An 18859-nucleotide genomic window follows, 5' to 3' on the forward strand; every position below is an offset into this window, starting at 1 on the left:
TTCAGATCAACTGATGTTATTCAGAGCATTAGTATTTGGAAAGTCTAGTTCAGACCTTTAAATATTAATATAGTGCACTGGATAAACTACCCAAAATGTTGTATATTGCATGTTAGTGGGAGGTGGAGGACTGAGAAATAAAACAGGTAAAGCTGGGCCAAGAGTAGGACAACTACCACTGGTGTAAAAAATTACGAGTATTTGTACGACAACGCACATCATATTATAAAAGTACAATTTTGGAGAGGTTTATTCACATGTGCCATCTACCATAGTAGCAAGGCAACACATTTTGATTTGCACGCTGACAATCTATGAAGGATTTGTTGGTGAGTGCACTTATTTACAATTACTTATTTATAATTTGCTTTGTCCTACCAGTCACTCCTGGTTAGAGTGCGATGGTTACTACATTGCACATAAACACATTGCATGTGAGTGTGCTGAACATCAGTAAATGTATGTATCATTGATCTTCACATCTCTTTGGTTGTCTAAACAAAATCAGCAGCAGCATCACAATGTGTCTGCTTCAGTCTCTCTTTGTCTTTAGACAGAGATGATGCTGAATCATGCAAAAGTGCCACCTTGGCTGCCCTTTCTGCGAATATGTGACCCCTAAAGTGAGCCCTGACACATACTATACAATAAAAAGCTAAACTCATGACACTCGCTTAGATCAGTCTAACAGTGACCAAAGCAAGACCTCTGATCAAGTTAGACAGCTTAAGACTTTCTGAAATAAACAAAGTGCAGTCCAGGTCTACTACCTTATACTGCATTGTACAAAAGGAAAGAAAAGGCTGAGAAAAGTCTATGCTGAAGCATCATACATTGATTGCCACTAAACTCAAAGGATTAAAATCATACCCTTTTCTTCTGGAAGGATTCTAACCAGTTTTAAACAAATAAAACGGTGGTGATTCTAATTCAAAGCTCAAGACCTATAATCTGCCAGCAGATGGAGTCAAAGCACAGAGAGTGATCAAGCTGTAGTTATATCCCAGAGAACAAATGGGGAAATATGGTTCAAAAATTCAGCGGACAAACAACAACAACAACAACAACAACAACAACAACAAAGCCTGTCAAAGTGCTCAAATAAATTTTGGATCGCATATAAGGTAGTGAGTTGTAAGTGCATTAATATTACGAGTTAGGTTAAAGAATGCAATTTTGGTTGCTTTGTCTAACAAAGGAAACCTTTTTAAAAAGTCCATATTCAGTAAAACGTCTCACAAAGATCTCTGTATTTGCACAAATTAAAACAATAACTATATTTAAGGAAAACAGTTTAGCTAAAAAATAGCATAATTATTGTTTAAAAACGTGTGACTGTGGTAGCAGAAAATTCTAGCAAAATATGTGATATGAAGACACCAGACCGTGCCAGTGGCAATGGAAAAGTATATTAGGCTAAACTGTGTTTGTTGCTTATGTCACATTTTCAAATAATGTAACTTAGAAACAATTAAAATAGCTCATTTGTAATGTGGCAATATGGATTTGTAATATCAAGAATTGAGTCAAACCGTGTTAGCTGCAATAACAAGAAACTCAAATAAATTAACATATTTTTTATATAATTATGGCTTAACACAGAGATTGCAGTAGAGTATTAGTAGTCCCAGTAAGACAACTGCAACATGGTATTTAACACTTTGACACTTACTATAAAATTTAACATAATAAAACTGGAAAAGCAGCTTGACAATAAAAAGTCACATAATAATTCTCACAATTATTTAGGTTCCAAAAGAATCCTCTAAAATCTATTCAAATTAGAAATTGGGCCCTGAAATACCCGGTTAATTCTAACCAACAAATAAAAATCACTGATGCCTCCTTATTATGTCAAAAGTGGTTGACAGATTAAAAATATAATCAATTTAAGATCATATACCAGCTTTGATATTTAGCCTAATTAGCATAGGTGACCTTGTTTAGCTAGTAAAAGGTAATATGCAGTGTCTGTTTACTTATAGAAAGTGTACATGACTGTGGCTGAAAGCTGAGAAACCTAGTGACACATTGTGAACAACCCATTTTAACAACACGTCTTTTAAAGGAAGGCATTTTGAAATAAAAATGTCTTAAATGATGTACTCCAGTATAATTTCTCTATGTCAACGGTGTCATTTTTATTATAACATCTCAAAATACACTGCCGGTCCAAAAAAAAAAAAAAAAGTCACCACCTTAACTTAACTAAGCAAATAGGTAAGAGCCTCCCATTAGATAATTACAGCATGAATTATTATGTCTTAGCTGGAAACAAATTATTTATTTACTGATGCAATGAGCAGCTTATCATTTCTTAAACAACAATGTCAGAAGACACATCCTGTGGTCGTGGAAAATATATTAATCTGTTACAGAGCGGTCTAATTATTTGCATGCATTAAGCAAAGAAAACATCTAAGGAGATTGTTGAAACTACTAAAACTGGGTTAAGAACTGTTCAGTAAAAGAAGGTCATGTGGTCTGATGAGTTCAGATGAGAGGCAGGTGAGGTGATACACCCATCATGCCTAGTGTCTGCTGTACAAGCCTCTGGGAGCAGTGCTATGATCTGGGGTTGCTGTAGTTGGTCTGGTCTAGGTTCAGCAACTTTATGTGACTAAAGAATGAGGTCAGCTGAATACCTGAATATACTGAACGACCAGGTTATTCTATCAATGAATCTTTTATTCCCTGATGGCACAGACATATTCTAAGGTGACAATGCCAGGTTTAATCAGACTCAAATGTTGAAAGAGTCGTTCAGGCAGCACGACACATCATTTTTCCACATGGATTGGCCACCACAGAGTCCAGACCTTAACCCTTAACAAATGTTCATACACTTGTTGCTGCAGTTAACTGACTGAGCATGAATTAATAAAAAATACCAACATTCAGCAATTTTTAGAAGGCTGCCTATCCATTACTACCCTAAAAAAACAGAAATGTTAACAGGTAATTTGTTGCTTGAGATGTTTTAGGTAAAGCATAACAAAGGCAAAACTTCTAGTGTACAAACTAGGGGAGTTTTAAGTGACATCAGGTTTAAGCAATACATTTAGGGCAAACTTCAAACTATCACTAGCTTGTCAATCTCGATGTAGCAGGGTTAGTGATTAGACTAATCAATAGATCCTTGTCCAGAAATAAAAAAAAAACACAGATGAGGAAAAGGGTAAATTAGTATCAAAGCCATACCAGCAACTGTGATAACAGTAACACAAGTTTTTAGTTTGGTGCTAAACAAGCTGACATACAGTTATCAGCCACAACAATAAATCCAGCAGGTTGTTTTAATGTTGTGGTGGGTAGGGGCAGCATGGGAACCTACTGATCTGCGGCTACACACCTCTATTCGTCTGTTCTGACACCAGTCATGGCCTGCATTACATGTTTCCATGCTAACCGCTGTTCACTATAGTAAACCAACAGGTTGTTGAAGTTGTGAGTGATTGTAGAAAGAATGCAAAGCACAGTTTATCTCCACCGAATATAAAATTTTACGTAAAGCACGCTCTGTGCTACAATATGTGCACTACAACCAGAACAACAACCAGATAAACATGTGCATAAAGCCTTGGGAAGAAGAAGAAAAATGTCTTTCTTGTTTATTGGTGACATTACAGATGGAGAAAAGTTTTGGAACAGACAAACACAGATAGGTTAATATTCCCTACGCTCAACTTTAAGTTGGGCACAGCTATCCAAGATACTCAGTTAGTGATCAAGATGTGAGTCGCGCCCCCATGTCACTCTTCATAGTTCATACACGGATGCAAGTACCACATGAAACAACTACAGTTATCCAAAGTAAGAGAAATAATGTAGTTGTCATAAAGCAATGTGGGTAGGATTTTAAATATATACTATACTATATATACTACTATACTACTATATACAAAGTAGCTAGACAAATTCTTTATTTGAAACACTTTGCTGTCATTAGCCTCCGTTTTCTGTTTACCGTACCTTTCTTTACCTTTACCTTTATTTTCTGAATGAAAGGTCTTTTTGCTTGTCTTCTTGGAGTATGAAAAAACAACCAAGAATACACAGCAGCGTTTGTGTCAAAGGTAAGTACGAAGATCTTTTCAATCATCAAGACTATATTGTACTACAAAGTACAGTAGTTAATTAAAGCAAGATTTACCAACAGATTGCAAAACTGAAAATTAAAAGGATGCTTCACATCCTTACTGACATCTGTGGTCACAACACCGCTGCTGATACAGCCAATGCTGTCAGACTGCCCTTTATCAGAGACCAAATGGCTGATATAGATTGTAAATAGTGGGAGTTAAATATTCTACTAATTTTTGTAGAAGCCTGTTGTAAAGAATCTACTGCAAATCAGAACATAGAGAGAAGTCCAACAATCTGATCAAATACTGTGTGACTCTGATACAGATGCTTCCTACAAAGTCCCTTTAACCATCTATTTAAACTGTTAGAAAGAACAAACAAAAACAAACACATAACTGATCCTAAATAAGCCCTCATACTCACACTCGCATGCTAGTCAGTGTGTTGTACCGCTGTAGCTCTCACAATGTTAGCTAGTTACCAAACTGATAATGAAACTCACAAAGATCTTCACTGAAATCTTTATTCTTTGTGAATAACAAATGCATCTTCAGTCAGATGTCCATCAATATAAAGTTTGAAGCTACAGAGAAAATGACTGACCTCAATTAAAAAGTCAACTACATAAATTAGACCAAAACATCAATACTATCACTTGGACCTTTGGTTTAATTTAACTTACAGACTAACAGTAATAATTAGGAGGCAAACAAATTGTGTCAGGACTCTTACTAATTATTGCTGTTAATACAATCATAAGCACTATAAATATTATTTTTCTAAGTAGTTGTAAAATTGTTAGTATAACACGTGATGGTGTTAAACTAGTCATTCACTACTACACTCTTACTACTGGTTTGACACAAACCCACTCACTGTTTAATCACACCTTTGAACTTGTTCTGGCATATGGCATTAAACTTGAATATTTAATAGTATTTCTTCTTAATAATGTTGCAGCATCACTGCATATGGTACTCAATACTGACTTCTAAAAGCCGTGAATCACAGGAGGCTAGCTCCACAGTCACAGCTTTGCTGAGCCTACTATTCTCTATACTCTCAGCAGCAACAACTTCAGGAATATCTTAATATGTTGCAAATAAAATTGCAACAATTAAAGACGAAAATCAACAGATTCTTACTGGCACTGATTAATCCTTGTGTACAATAGCACTAAAGTCTTTTATAAGACCTAACCCCATCCCAACTAGACCTAACTACAATCAGTAGATCCATATTAGACCAGATCAATGTTTATGTACTAACAGACTTTTAAGATTTCTGGAATGAAATCTCTACTCCAGGAACCTATTCTTGACTGTTTAGCTAAACTATTTAGCTTCAGGCGACAGACTTCCTCACTCTATTAGATCTCAATGCTGCACTTGACACTTCTGACCACAGCATTTTATTACAGATTGGAACGTGTCATTGGGATTAAGGGACTGCTGGTCTGGACTGTTGGTTTACGTCTTATCTCTCAGATTTTAATTTGTTTATTTTAACGATGAGTCATCCATGCACATGAAACACTGTAAATTTCCATTCCTATGCAGAAGACACCCAGCTATGCTTTTCTATGAAAGCAGACAAAACAAATCAATTAACTGTCAAGCATGTTTAAAAGACCCAAAGGTTCTGTAGTTCTGTAATATAAATACTATAGATTGTATAACTTCTAGTACTACTCTACATTATGTCTCAAAGTTACGCTGAAAAAACAGTTCACATTACTTCTAGACTGACTACAGGAGCTCACCACTAAAAGGACGCCCCAGTAACTCCCTAAGAAGCCTCCAATTAATCCAGAATGCTGCAGCCAGGGTTAGGACTAGATTTAAGAAGAAAAATCATATTTCTCCTACTTTAGTTTTTCTCCATTGGCTCCCTGTAAAATCTAGAATAGAGTTTAAATTCCTCTTCCTCACACACAAAGCACTTAATGATCAAGCTCCTACACTATATAACACCATATTATCCTAACAGAATGCTTCACTCTCAGAGTGCCTGTCTACTTGTCATTAGTAGAGTCTCCAAATGCAGAATGCAAGGCAGAGCCATTACTTATCAAACTCTCCTCCTGCAGTTATCAAGCCTCTCCTGTAGAAATCAGACAAAGCAACCCCAACACACATGGAGTAATGCCTTCTTGTTTTTAAATCAAGTCCACCCAAAGTTTGACTACAATTGAAACTAACACAAAATAATTCTTAGGAAGAGGATAAATCTGACTACCTGTTTACTTGCCTGATTGGATTTCTCTGAGCAACCTGGTTATTTAAGTGCATCGACGCGCAGTTATAATGCGTCAGGGAATGTTAAGATTTAATATCCAAGGTAAAACAATCATAATAAAAGTAAGGCAGTTTGCAAAACTTTTACACTACAACAACAAGAAATCTCAAGTAATCTGCAATCTTATCTCTCAGGTGAGATAATTTAGGCCCAGTCAATGAATGGTGCCACCTCACTTCTACAATATATTTCACAATTTAGCTCATGGTCTGTGTTTGCATTCACTGAAATGCTTAGTGGGAGATCTTGTTCATTTCTTGTTTTTAGAGTGACAGCACTTAAATACCAAACACAGATCAGCAGATAGCTGCTCTAGTCCTTCCAAATTATGTGCCAAAACCTACAGCTACAACAACTGTGCTTACATACAACCTGGTTACTGGGAATTCTTGTACACATGCAGAGCATGAGTAATCCGATTTCTCTTCTACATTGCGCTTTTATTAAAAGAACGGGCCACAGATGTTAACCGTATGAAGACAGAAGAGACTCCTTTGCTAACTTTTTTTTCATAGACTATGCGTTGCTGGAGCTGACTGACAGTGCTATGACAGAGACAGACTGATACAACGATCCTTTCCTGACTGCATATAAAGAAATAAGCCAGTCTCCCTTCATATGATCTGCCCTTTCATCCAGCTGTTCAACTCTGCTGAAAGTAGTAGAGTGGCTGCAGCCCACCTCATGTACGCGCGCTTTTTAAAAAGCAAAGCAGAAACCTGGTTATGCGTATATACGGCAGAATTGGGAGTTCTCTGTGAGTAATGTTCCAGGAAAAATTAGGTTTCTCTAATCCCCTTCCTGATTACAGAAACCAGGTGTCCTGTTTACATTACAGTTAAGAAATCAGTCTATCCGAGAAAGCCAAAACCTGATTACTGAAGTACATGTAAATGCATTGTGTGTGTGCACATGACAAGAATCACTGCTGCTCTGTCAAAACAAACGTTCAGCGTTTGTGCAGTGTAAAACTGACAACCCTGAAGCATAAATTAAATTTCCATGTTACTCAATCACTGCTGACTCTCAAAGAGTCTGTACAAAGTGTGATTTATGAAAAACACATGAAAATAATTAGAACACTGCTTCTTCACCAATCTATGTAGTGAAAATCAAGTGTATGTCCATTGTGTTGAGGGTGAATAAATGCTGATTTACTGAAATGTGTAATTTTTGTTAAAGCAGCAAAGCCATATGAATCAATGCCATATTCACAGACCCAAAGGTTACCTTATCTGAACTCCACGCATAATGACTTTAAACTGAAACTAATACCCTCTGAAGCTCTATCAAATTAAAGTATGAAGCTAAAAGGCAACTGCATATACCAGACCAAAACACCAGTGCCATCACTTGGCAATTCAAGATTGCACCTCCAACTTCAAACACAAATCTTCAAAGCGAACATCGACCGACGGATGACAACCAGAGATGGAGTAAAGTCTACAGTGAACAGCAGCAAAAGCTCAGCTTCTCTGAGTGTGTGGGAGCAAATTAAGTTTAAATGATTTTAGTTTTCTTCCATCTTCCTTGTGAAACAACCCATACTCCTACCTAAGCTGGTAAGGGATTCTCTTATCTCTTTGTAACTCTCTCCACCCCATCCTCCTGCTTCACTTTCAGTGCTTTGGGGGAGCTGGGAGAGCTGCTGAGGGAAGGGGAAAGAGGTATTATTCACAGGCAACATCAGGCACAGCAATACCATAAGCACAGTAGTTCCTTTAGAACAAGAGTACAAATAAGACAAGGAAGCACATTGTACGGAGATGTGTCATTAAAGGCTGGTATCCTGAACTGGAACTCTTCAATTACATCATATGTAATAATAACAAATCGTTTATCTGAGTTATCTCAGCTTTTAACATTGAAGCATCTCAGAATAAAAATGTTGAACAGTTCTGTGTCAGGGAACATGGTCAGTGAGTGTTGATCAGCCTTTTTCTCTGAGTAACTTTTATTTAGTTTATGTTACAGGAAACCAGCCATTACTATATAGTATGGTAAATACCAGTGATGTTTTATATAAAGGGTCTTACTGACAACGCTGAGAAAAATTCTGAATTAAGAGCATAACCTTAATGTCCTTAAAACCACCCATAGACAACTTAATAAAAAGGGTCATTAATACTCAAAGACAGACTTTACTGCAGCTGTGTATAGTCTACAGTAGACAACTTCCTTAATGTATTTGGAAACTGACTCTCTGATTGTGTCTCAAACTGTTCTCTTATCAGACAGAGGCTTTTTGTCAGGAAAAAGAGGAGAAGCAACCCAAATAAAATCATCTACCTCAAGCATGTGGTTCATGGACAACTACTGTTAAGACAGTAGAGCAGTGCTTTTATAGTTTATTTAACCAGACGGTCAAGGATGAGCATTTGCTTTTTTTTTTTTTACGCATTTAAATTCTTATTTAGTACTCAAGCAGAACATTTAATTGAAAACGGATGCCTGTTTGTTTCCTCTTATAACTGTATAAAGTACAGCCATTGTTAATGAAGGCTACAAGGTAAGACTGTCGGCACAGGATGTGTTCAGCTGTATTTTTCAGTTCAGTGCGTCAAACCTGACCATTCAGACAGGTTTCTTTATTAATCAGCATAGCTATCTACACAGGCTGCCTAAAAGTAAATGTCACTCTGAATTTACATGCACACCAGCAAGTCCAGGTATCTTTGAGGTTTTTACTCTAATTCTTTTAAAAGTGTAATTTCAGTGATTATATATAGAGCACTAAGAGCTATCGAACATGTTTGACCAGACAAGAATATGGTGGCTGAGGGCATCCATTGTAGAAACCTGGTGTTGCATGTGCAAAACAATTCTGCTGTTGTTCTTATGTCACTATTCATCAGACACAATTAGCTATGTTTGAAATCACGCGTACTTTATAGTATACTAAATATTTAAAACGGCTGTTGCACTACTTTACATTTTGATTTTATCATACCATCGTATCAAAAAAACAAAACACGCCTAACGTCAACACTAAATTCTGCTGCGTTCAATTTACATCAGCGGTTCCACACATTTGCAACTTCAGCAGATCTTATGTACACTAGCAAAATCCAAGATAAACAATGGATAAGAGGCTGCTGCAAACTTTTGCCTGAATTTACAGACTAACCCAATATACTCTAATAGACTAAGTAAACAACGTTAATTTGTTTAGTTTTATTCATTTTCTTTCTGTGGATGTTGCCATATGGAATCAGTGAATTCAAGGTATTTGAAATTGGTCTGAGTTGTCCCAGTCAGAGCAAAGATCAAGGGCTGAAATACCTGATATCCAACATGTTGCATTGAATGCAGCAATTATTCACTATCTGCACCTTAACATGGAGAATCTCAAGCCTGTCGACTATCTAACCTAACCAAGACAAACAATATAAACTGTCATTCTTGTACGAAAGGCAGAAAAGGAAAATCAAACAGTCCTGCCACAATAGGTTTTGCACATGGCTTGACACAGTGTGAGTATTTCATATAGAAGATCAGAGCTTGCAGAAGTGCACAGTAAATAGTACATTAACATTTTGTGATGTACTCTTCTCATCTAAATGCCTTCCATTAACCCAACAATGCTTTTTCACTGTGTGCCTTATTCTTAAGTCTACCAACTACATGCTTGTTTGACATGAGTTTCAGTCTCCAGAGTTACATAAAGCTGGACCCGAGGAGCAACAGATGCTTTCACCATTTTTAACTGACTTCCAGGTATTCGTGAAATAACACAGACATCACAAGTTGACATGCTTACACAGGTTCCTCACAGGCTTATACAGAACTGTATAATTTAACATTTATGAAAAAAAAAAAGCATAAAGTGTATATAGACATACTGCGCACAAGTATTCATAAGGGAGGAATAATACAAATGACTAGATCAGTGTGAGTTATGTGAGTGGACACTGCTCAATGGATTCACTCACTAGTATAGGTAGGACATCAGCAGCTTGTACAAAGAACAATGAGGGCACCCAGCCACTCATCATTTTATAGTGTTGCAGTTATATTGTCATTCTTAAGGTCTGCATTTTACATATTTGAGAATTACCCATGTAACCCATTTTAGACTGATTATGTCATTAGGATTTCATCAACTACAACCTCAACTTTACTTAATAATGGTAATATTTTGATGAATAAGTCAACTAATGTTTTGCATTAAGATACGTATCAAAACGCAGTTGAAGGACAAAACATATGTGAAATAAAAAGTCAATACTGGCTCATCATTTTGTCTTCTCATATGTCATTGTAAATAATAATGTAAGCCATTAGTGTGTTGGGTCCTGAAACTGTAACTTGAGAAGCGGCTGAGGCCATACTCTCTCACAAGTTACTTTTAATATTATACACAAAAAATATGCTTATAACTGGACTGTTTTACATAAACATTAGTTATAAACATAAGAATTGGACAGCAATTCGCTTTTATGACCATTTCTTTATTCCCCATCACCCACCTCTTGATTTATTACTACATACTTACTTTTATAGCTTTGATTCCAGACTTGGTGATCTGAGTCATCTTGGCCTTGGAGATGGGCGGCTTGTACTCATTCAGTGAGTACAGCTGAAAGAAACACAGAACACCTTTTGTCATTCTTTATAACTCAAGTCTGAAAACAATGGTAACAGTCGAATACTTGACAATCTGAACCTAATTGTTATTTCAGGTTTGGTTCATAATTTGCACGTACGATCACGTTTATTGCACATTAATTTCAAATGTGTAATAAACGTGATCGGAGCAACCTAGTTCGTAATTAAAGGGGGGAATAGAGCTTGGCATTGACTCCGTTTTTTTGTTTTGATTCTCCTTATTAAATCTTAAGCTTGTATACCTAATTGTTGGCAACTATGACATATGATAAATATTACCTATGTTACTTACTGTGCTAAAGTGTGAGCAGACAGACATGGTTGCGGCGCTAGCTGAGACCCTCGATAGCTACTAACAGTCTGAACATGCTAATGTTAGATAATCTAAAGTGATTTGTAGCCTCTCCCACTGTAAGTTTACACTAGTCCGTTAATCATACTTCAGTCTGAATTGGAACATGGAATTATCTGAAAAGAAATCGTGTTGAGAGGAGGATTTTGACCTCGTCCGTAATACTTCTCTCATCAAGCTATCACGCAACTGAGGCGGTTTTTGCTAACTTGTAGCTTATTAGCAAGTAGCCGTTAGCACCAGCCTATTGAAAACATTTGCTCACAAATGACCGGTAACTTCACACGATGTGCGCTAAAAAACGTATTTACTTCACAGCTATAGTCTGGACTGTTGACGTGAATTGGGCGCCGATTAGCTAATAGTTTTGACTGTATTGTTGGATCCAGACAGCGGCCTTGTAGGAGACTGCCCTCCTTTCCTGTGCTGCTAACGTTACTTGGTGCTAACGTTAGCATACTGGCTATCGCAAACATGAATTAGACCTTTTCTACTCGCACTATGTGCAAAATTGTGCAGCTGTTTCAAACAAACCTCATTGTTAAAGGCTTTGACTGCCTCCATGGTGCTGTGTAGCGGGTCGCAGGTGGCTGTAAATATTTACAGGTATCTCTTCAATAACCGGTTTGAGACATGCATGCTCGACGTTTGGTGAGATGGAGGAAACTGCCAATATGGCGCATAACCCCAATGGGAAAACTACAGAGACCGGCGACCCCTAGTGTCCACTTGGGGACAGTACGCGTCGTGCATGTCAACATCTAATCACACGGTGACCTGTTCCAGTCAAAGATCACACAAATCTAAATACAACGTTCATTCTCCAATACTTTATTTCCATGTAACTGTACAAACATACACACTGACAGATTTTATATGACACATCCATGTACAAACATCCACACAGAACTTATAAAATATTAACAACAGATGAAACTTCCAATGTCTGACAAAAAGAAAATAAAAATAGAAAATGCACCTTTGCTCTTGAAGCTTGGCTGCACCCCTACCAGGAGTTATTGGTACCATGTCAGGGGCCCCTGCCTGGTCTGAGCTCCCTCCACATGTTGTTTTCTGGGGCTGTAGCTGGGCAGTTACATAATGTCTGATGTGGAGATTTGAATGTCCTCCTTACCACCTATTTAGGTTTTGGATCTGCCAGATTTATTATTTTTTTAAAGCACAGGGTTGGTCTGCCCTAAATAAGAATATTAAGATTTTTTCCTGAGTATCGTTTACAATGCATCCTATGTTTAAATGCAAAGGAATGTTGCTAAAGCTTGCCTCCAGTCTAATACACAGTATGTACCACTGATATTCCTTTGCTTTGCCAAGTCTTTATCACATTTGCAATAAACAGTTATCCATTATTTTCAATATATGTAGTCAATAGTTTATGTATTTTACTAAACCAAAACAATCATATAGATATTTACAACTTGAAATGAGGGCTTAACTTATCATTGGTTTTTAAATTATGCTGTGGTAACAATGAGAAGATCCTAAAAACCGTAAACGGATGTAAGCACAATTTTCTTTCATTTCTTTCTGTTAGTGCAGGCCCTGGTGTTCAGTCTGGCAAGTCTTAATAACAAGTATGCAATAGAAATTCTGACACAAACAGCACGCATCAATCATTCACAATAGTTACTCTGTAAAAGGCAGTGATGGTGCATAGCACCGATAAAAGTACAAAAAAAAAAGGTTTAAAAATTGTTCATTTCTTATGAAATCAAAATAGATAAAACATACAGTAAAAATAAGTGTTTCCTTGCAGAGAACAATGGACCCATTATTTCAACACAGTCCATCATTCTAAATAGTAAAACAATTTATGCATAGCTTCATAGTATACAACGTAAAAACCACCATCTGTAAAATTTGCTAATTTTACATCAAACAGTAAAAGTAATACTAAGACATGTTTCACATTTTAATGTGACCTGCTAATCGTAATATCCGCATCACGTAGGAACTAAAAACACTCTTCTTCATTGATCCTGTTAGGTGTTCGACAGCTCTTTTAAGTCACTGATAAGGAACAGCCATTCCTTATTCAATAGAAAACAGCATTATGTGTATCCAAATAATGCAAGTGTGAAGTCGTCCAAGTCCAGACACAGTAAAAACAGTCATGAGGAGTCTTTATAAACTGGTCTCCACCACGGGAGCAGCAGTGACTGGTGCTGCAGCTTTTGTGGCCTCTGGTGCCACCTGCTGGTCCAGTTTAACACAGATCTCCTGCACCAAGGGCGCATTGGCCTCCTTCCACTCTCTGAACTTGCCTGAAGTGAGCTCTGGGTATGACAGCACCTGCTCTATTGCCTGCAGGTCAGCTTCTTTCGACTATGATAGAAAAGTAAAAAAGAAACAAAGAAGTTAGCACATAATAGTGTATAGTGAAAACAGTGGGATAATGGAGAAATGATAAAACAGACTAAAAGATAAACTGTACCTTTAATGTGCTGTTGAGGGCCCTGATATGGTGTAGTTTATCGTTGACAGCCTGGTTTTTACAGCGTTTTACAAAGGACGCCCTGAATTCCTTTTTCGTAGATGGTTTCCTATCTCCTATTGGTGAGAGGCTGGCTTCTTTTAAATCAATATACAGCTTCTCCATTTCATCTGAGCCGTTCCCATGATACCCTGCAACAACACATGGTTATAGTTTATCATCACCATACATATCACAATGATTACATGTGTCATGGAAAGGAAAGTGCACTGGTACCAATTCTAGATCCTAGGAATACTCGGAATATTTTTAGTACCACGTTTTCTAATAATGAGAAATGAAAAAACAGAAATCTAAAGAATAATATTTATATAAGCAGCACAAGGAACTAACTTGGTGTGATAAAAAAATAATTAGAAACTAGTCAGATCAGTTTGTAAGGTTTGTAGTGTAAAGATAAGCAACAAATAAAAGGATTAAAAGGAAATCATACCTTCATCTTGAACACGTAAAACATCTTTCTGTGCAGCAGGACCTTCCTGATTTGACCTCGTTTCTGAACAGTTCTGGGAAGCAGAGCTCGCCGACACGTGGAAATCTTCCTCCTTCTTTGTCACCTCTCGTGGAGGTTGATGCGAGTGTACCTGAACTGAGCACACCACTGCCTTTTCCCCAGTGGGAGGAGACGCCTGCGAGACCAGGTCCAACCAGGATTGCCGATGCTTGGCGAGCGAGGACGCGGAGCCCTGCGATGTCATCGTACTGACGGGGGATGAAAGTGAACCGGTGGCTTCACTGGGCACTGCAGAGGAGTAAGGAGGAGGGAGAGTTCCCTGGAAGAAAAAAAAAAACAAAAAAAAACAGCTCAACCACAGAAATCAACTCCTATATTTAGTGTATGGTAGCCTGATTCAGTGTACAGTGGTGGATGGTTCTAAATAGAGACATGACTGACCTGATGTGTGCTACCAGGTGGACCTGCTGTATCCACAGGGCCCTGTGCTGTCTGTTCAGTGTAAGGAGGAGGGGGGATCTCTGTAGTTTCAGTCTCTTCATGGTCACTGGCTTCACTGTAACACTCTGAACATCCATGTTTTTGTAGAGAGATGCAAAAAGCCAGAATTAATAACAGGGCACGTACAATCAGAATCCAGAAGAAAATCAAGTGAATAATATCAGAAAAGTCAAGCAAAGTCAAAACCAAACTACTTTTTAGAAAAAAAAGTTGAATGGGTGCTCACCAGCTGCAGGGTTTCGTTCTGTTGCCTCATACTGAATGGAGGCTAGCCCGAGTTTATTCAGCCATCTGAGAACAGGAAGTATTCAGCTTAACATTGTTGACAAGTCCAGACAATATGTAAAAACACAAAAAAACAGAGCCACACATGACAGACACAACGTTGTACTTTTTATACTTACAAATTCATCTCCTCATTACTCTCAGCAGCAAAATAAAACATCATGACTTGTGGGTGACAGGCTTTGAACGCACTGCATGAGAAAAAGTAAATAGCAGTTAAGACAGGATCAGCACAAAAGAAACAGCAGCAGTTCAGAGTTTATCATTCTCTATGACTGTTCACTTTCAAATTGTTTCAACAGTATACACAGTATAAACCTGTCACTGTGTGGTGCAACACTATGTAACACTCACATCCAACAATAGATACTGTAACCAGTGGTTACGTTTAACAGTAACCACTCGTGGTGGTCGCCTTATAAAGTGTGATTTAAATAAACCAGAGTAGAAGCAGTGTATGAGCTTACTGTTTTTTCTTGCACTCAATGGCTCTGTCAACCGTGAAGTTAGTGAGGTCAATGTAGCCCTCGGCTTTTTCTGCCTGCAATACAGAGATTGAACAACAGAGAGTGTTGTAACAAGCAAAATGATTTCAAACCACTTCCTGACGATGACACCTGCCGTTAAATTGCGGAATTTGACTTCCTGCCACGGTATGGTGAAAATGCATCGACTGAAGTCATCATGCTGGTAAATTGAACATGTCAATTACGTATGCTTGTAAAAGAGGCCTTATGAGCTATTAATGACACTGTCACATTCAGGAAACATGGTGAACGTTTGTCAGTTCCTGCAGTGACAGCCTGGCTGTGAGACAGCTGCGGGAGAACCAAGTATTACTCATCTGCAGCCACCGATGCCTCAAGCTGCAACTGTGACATAATAAATTTTGTATGTGTGATGTGTATATAAAAACAAACAAAAACAAGTTTTTAAGGTAGTAGACCTGGATTTTTTCTCATGTTTCCAAAAACTATTTTCTTATGAGCAAAAGAAATGAAATAACATTAGATCTGATTGCAATGGCGGGATACACTGCAAATTAATTACTGCAATGATTCAAAGATATGAAAGAATGTTTCCCAACCTACTACTGACAAGTAAATATCGTTTACATCTTGTTTGAAATTATGCATATTTATCTCTTATGAGTTTCAGTTCATCTAAATGGGAATAAGTCAGTCGTTTAAACAAATGTGATGACATTAGTGTCAAACTTTCAAGCCCCACTATACGTACAAATAAACAGGATGAGTCTGATATTCTGTTGCCCTGCAAGACCAGGTTTGTTCATTATGATAAAAACTACAGCTATAGCACTACAGTTTATTTAGAATCAATTAGACATATATATCATCCTGGTGCTGTAAACACTCACTGCTGGGTCAAATAGTAAATATAAAAAACTAAATCAAACTGAACATCAATATTATACTAAAATTGAGTATGTATTATAAGCTGGGGAAGCCAGAAATTAATGACAGATGTCTTGACATGTGCTGGCTAACCTCAAAGAGCAGCATAGTGACAGACAGATGTCAAAATGAAAGTACTTATTGATCGATGAGATGGTGTATCACTATTACTACCATTATCAACATTTGACAAAACTCAACACATATTACTGAAAACCATTTGAAGTGACTAACCCATGAAGGCGGTAGCAAAAGTGCCAAAAATCTTGAAAACAAATGTTTAGATTTGTTGAACACTTTTGCTTACTACTTATTTCCATATCAGCTATTTTCCACTGTTTGTGTGTTCACTATTAATGTATCATTGGATTAAAGTACAATGTAAAAACAGACATAAAAAAAGCCTTCGATTGAGCAGGTGTGCCCACACACTTGCTTGGTTCTGTTTCTATGTGTACATGTTGCATTTACACTGTTATGTAGTTTTACAGTATTAATATTATTATCTTATAGTACCCACCACATATTTTTCTCCTTACATCCAGATTTACTAAAATTACGCTGTAACTTAAATAACAGGAATGTCTCTGAAGCATGAACAGAGAGCTACAGAAAGGAGGACAGAGTGTGGGCCAGTGAAAAACAGAAAGAGAAACATTGTTTTGACACACATTTCACAAACTGCAATTCTGTGCAAATTGGGTTTTGTGGAACTATGTAGGACTGGAGTTCTCCTAAAAATGATGAGCTGTGACAGGCGTGTCTTACATATCCGATGCTAGCTGAGCGTGTCTACGTCGTTAATGGGTCTCCTAATGAAATGGAGGTTTAGAAAGGGCACTCACCAGCTGGTTGGTGTACCAGTACAGAGCTGTCTTCTTCAGCAAAAACCAGTACTTTTTCCATTTGATCCCCAGGAAGCCTTTGCTCTCTTTCTTCCTGTATAACCAGCCCTGGTGGTCTGGCTGACCCAGCTCTTTCACCGAGACCCGTCTCCTGCTCATTGTGCCATTACCTATGCACGACATAGTATAAATGCATATGACTACACAGAGACTTAATTCCCCTTGTACACAGAAAAGCAAAGTCAGAGTCTGGGACAAGTATAGTGTAGCATTAGAGGAAGCATCAGGTCTGAAATATGAACCCTAACACTATTTCCATTGTAGTCAAAATGGGTCACACTGTGTTTGGTCAATAATGAGTCCTAAAAATAACACGGAACAAACGCACACAACATCCAGAACCAGTCAATTCAGAAGTGCAACACTACATTCAGCCTACCTGTTCTTGCTATGAATCAGCTAGGAATAATATCAACACAAACGTTCAACTCTTCTTCTCAGAAGAATCCTAGATACTGTAAAGCCTGAGCTAAAAAACACGAGAACTGAAGTGAAACTAGACAAGTACTGTCTAAAAGCCTTTTGCACACACTAATTGCCCTGTCACTTGACACACGCTCACATAGGGACACAAATTACAGTTGTGGGCACACACAGACAAAATAATGAGGGCTCCCGGGTGACAACGTACCTCCTTTGCTCTTCTTCTTGGATTTGTGTCGGAGGGAGACCTGCAGGGGTGGGGGGTGGGGCAGAGGAGGACAATGTGAGGTTAGAAAGCCAGATGCAGCAGAGAAGAAAACATTAGTGGCTGAGACGAAAAAAAAAAGACTGTGTGGAACATCCTGTTTCTCACAGCGAGTGTCACATGCATTTTCTCTCTGCCATTCTATCTCTCTCTCTATCTCTGTACACACAAATTAACATACACACACCTCCACCGCATCACCAACATCTCTCATCTATCACTAGACCTTCTGCCTTTATCTCTTTCTACTCATCAGTCTTGTACGGTAAAGTAAAGTAAAGTAAAAGGTGAAGAGAAACCAAGCCATCCGTCGGGGATGCATAAACTCCTGTTGCTATAAATATTTAACTTTGTCATCAGAAAATAGGAGAAGCAGAAGTAGATCCAATGGTTGAAAGAGAGAGTCGAGTTTCTACTTCATTACTCGCAAGAACAGGTCAAACTCAAATTGAATGTCAGAGGCACAAAAACAGGAAAAAAAAAAGAAGAACCACTTACAGGGTTGTAGTCATCAGCAGCCATTGAAGGATTTACAGATATGGGGAAGGCAGCCTGTTGAAAGGAATCAGAAGATTCAACTTTACCAGGTGTGGGTTCTCAGTATCACAGCCCACACACAAATGAGCCCGAAAATGAGCAATTTGTTTCTCTAGCGTGAAACGAGGAAGTGACATCACGGGCAGAGAGCACAGCCAATGTTTCTCAATTTGCTTTGTTCATAGAGTGAAAAGGACAAACCAATTGTGAATGGA

General features: G+C 37.9%; 2 protein-coding genes across 2 annotated transcripts in view; both read right to left on the reverse strand.

The window, feature by feature from the left end:
• LOC113158655 (T-lymphoma invasion and metastasis-inducing protein 2-like) overlaps positions 1 to 12001 on the reverse strand; it is a 96570-nt gene extending 84569 nt beyond the window's left edge. Inside the window, exons 1-2 of the mRNA XM_026354720.1 lie at positions 11879 to 12001; positions 10880 to 10963 (exon numbers count right to left, since the gene is read on the reverse strand). Of these exons, the coding sequence (XP_026210505.1) occupies positions 10880 to 10963; positions 11879 to 11908 (114 nt within the window). The 5' untranslated portion in view covers positions 11909 to 12001. The remainder of the gene's footprint in view (positions 1 to 10879; positions 10964 to 11878) is intronic.
• A 158-nt stretch (positions 12002 to 12159) lies between these two features.
• Positions 12160 to 18859, reverse strand: part of LOC113158321 (connector enhancer of kinase suppressor of ras 3-like) — a 42395-nt gene continuing 35695 nt past the window's right edge. Inside the window, exons 16-25 of the mRNA XM_026354140.1 lie at positions 18606 to 18659; positions 18051 to 18090; positions 17360 to 17529; positions 15567 to 15640; positions 15219 to 15290; positions 15041 to 15105; positions 14755 to 14879; positions 14293 to 14632; positions 13800 to 13990; positions 12160 to 13690 (exon numbers count right to left, since the gene is read on the reverse strand). Coding sequence (XP_026209925.1) covers positions 13490 to 13690; positions 13800 to 13990; positions 14293 to 14632; positions 14755 to 14879; positions 15041 to 15105; positions 15219 to 15290; positions 15567 to 15640; positions 17360 to 17529; positions 18051 to 18090; positions 18606 to 18659 — 1332 coding nt within the window. The 3' untranslated portion in view covers positions 12160 to 13489. The remainder of the gene's footprint in view (positions 13691 to 13799; positions 13991 to 14292; positions 14633 to 14754; positions 14880 to 15040; positions 15106 to 15218; positions 15291 to 15566; positions 15641 to 17359; positions 17530 to 18050; positions 18091 to 18605; positions 18660 to 18859) is intronic.

This window comes from Anabas testudineus, chromosome 12 (genome assembly GCF_900324465.2).
Source record: "Anabas testudineus chromosome 12, fAnaTes1.2, whole genome shotgun sequence".
Classification (NCBI taxonomy): Eukaryota; Metazoa; Chordata; class Actinopteri; order Anabantiformes; family Anabantidae; genus Anabas; species Anabas testudineus.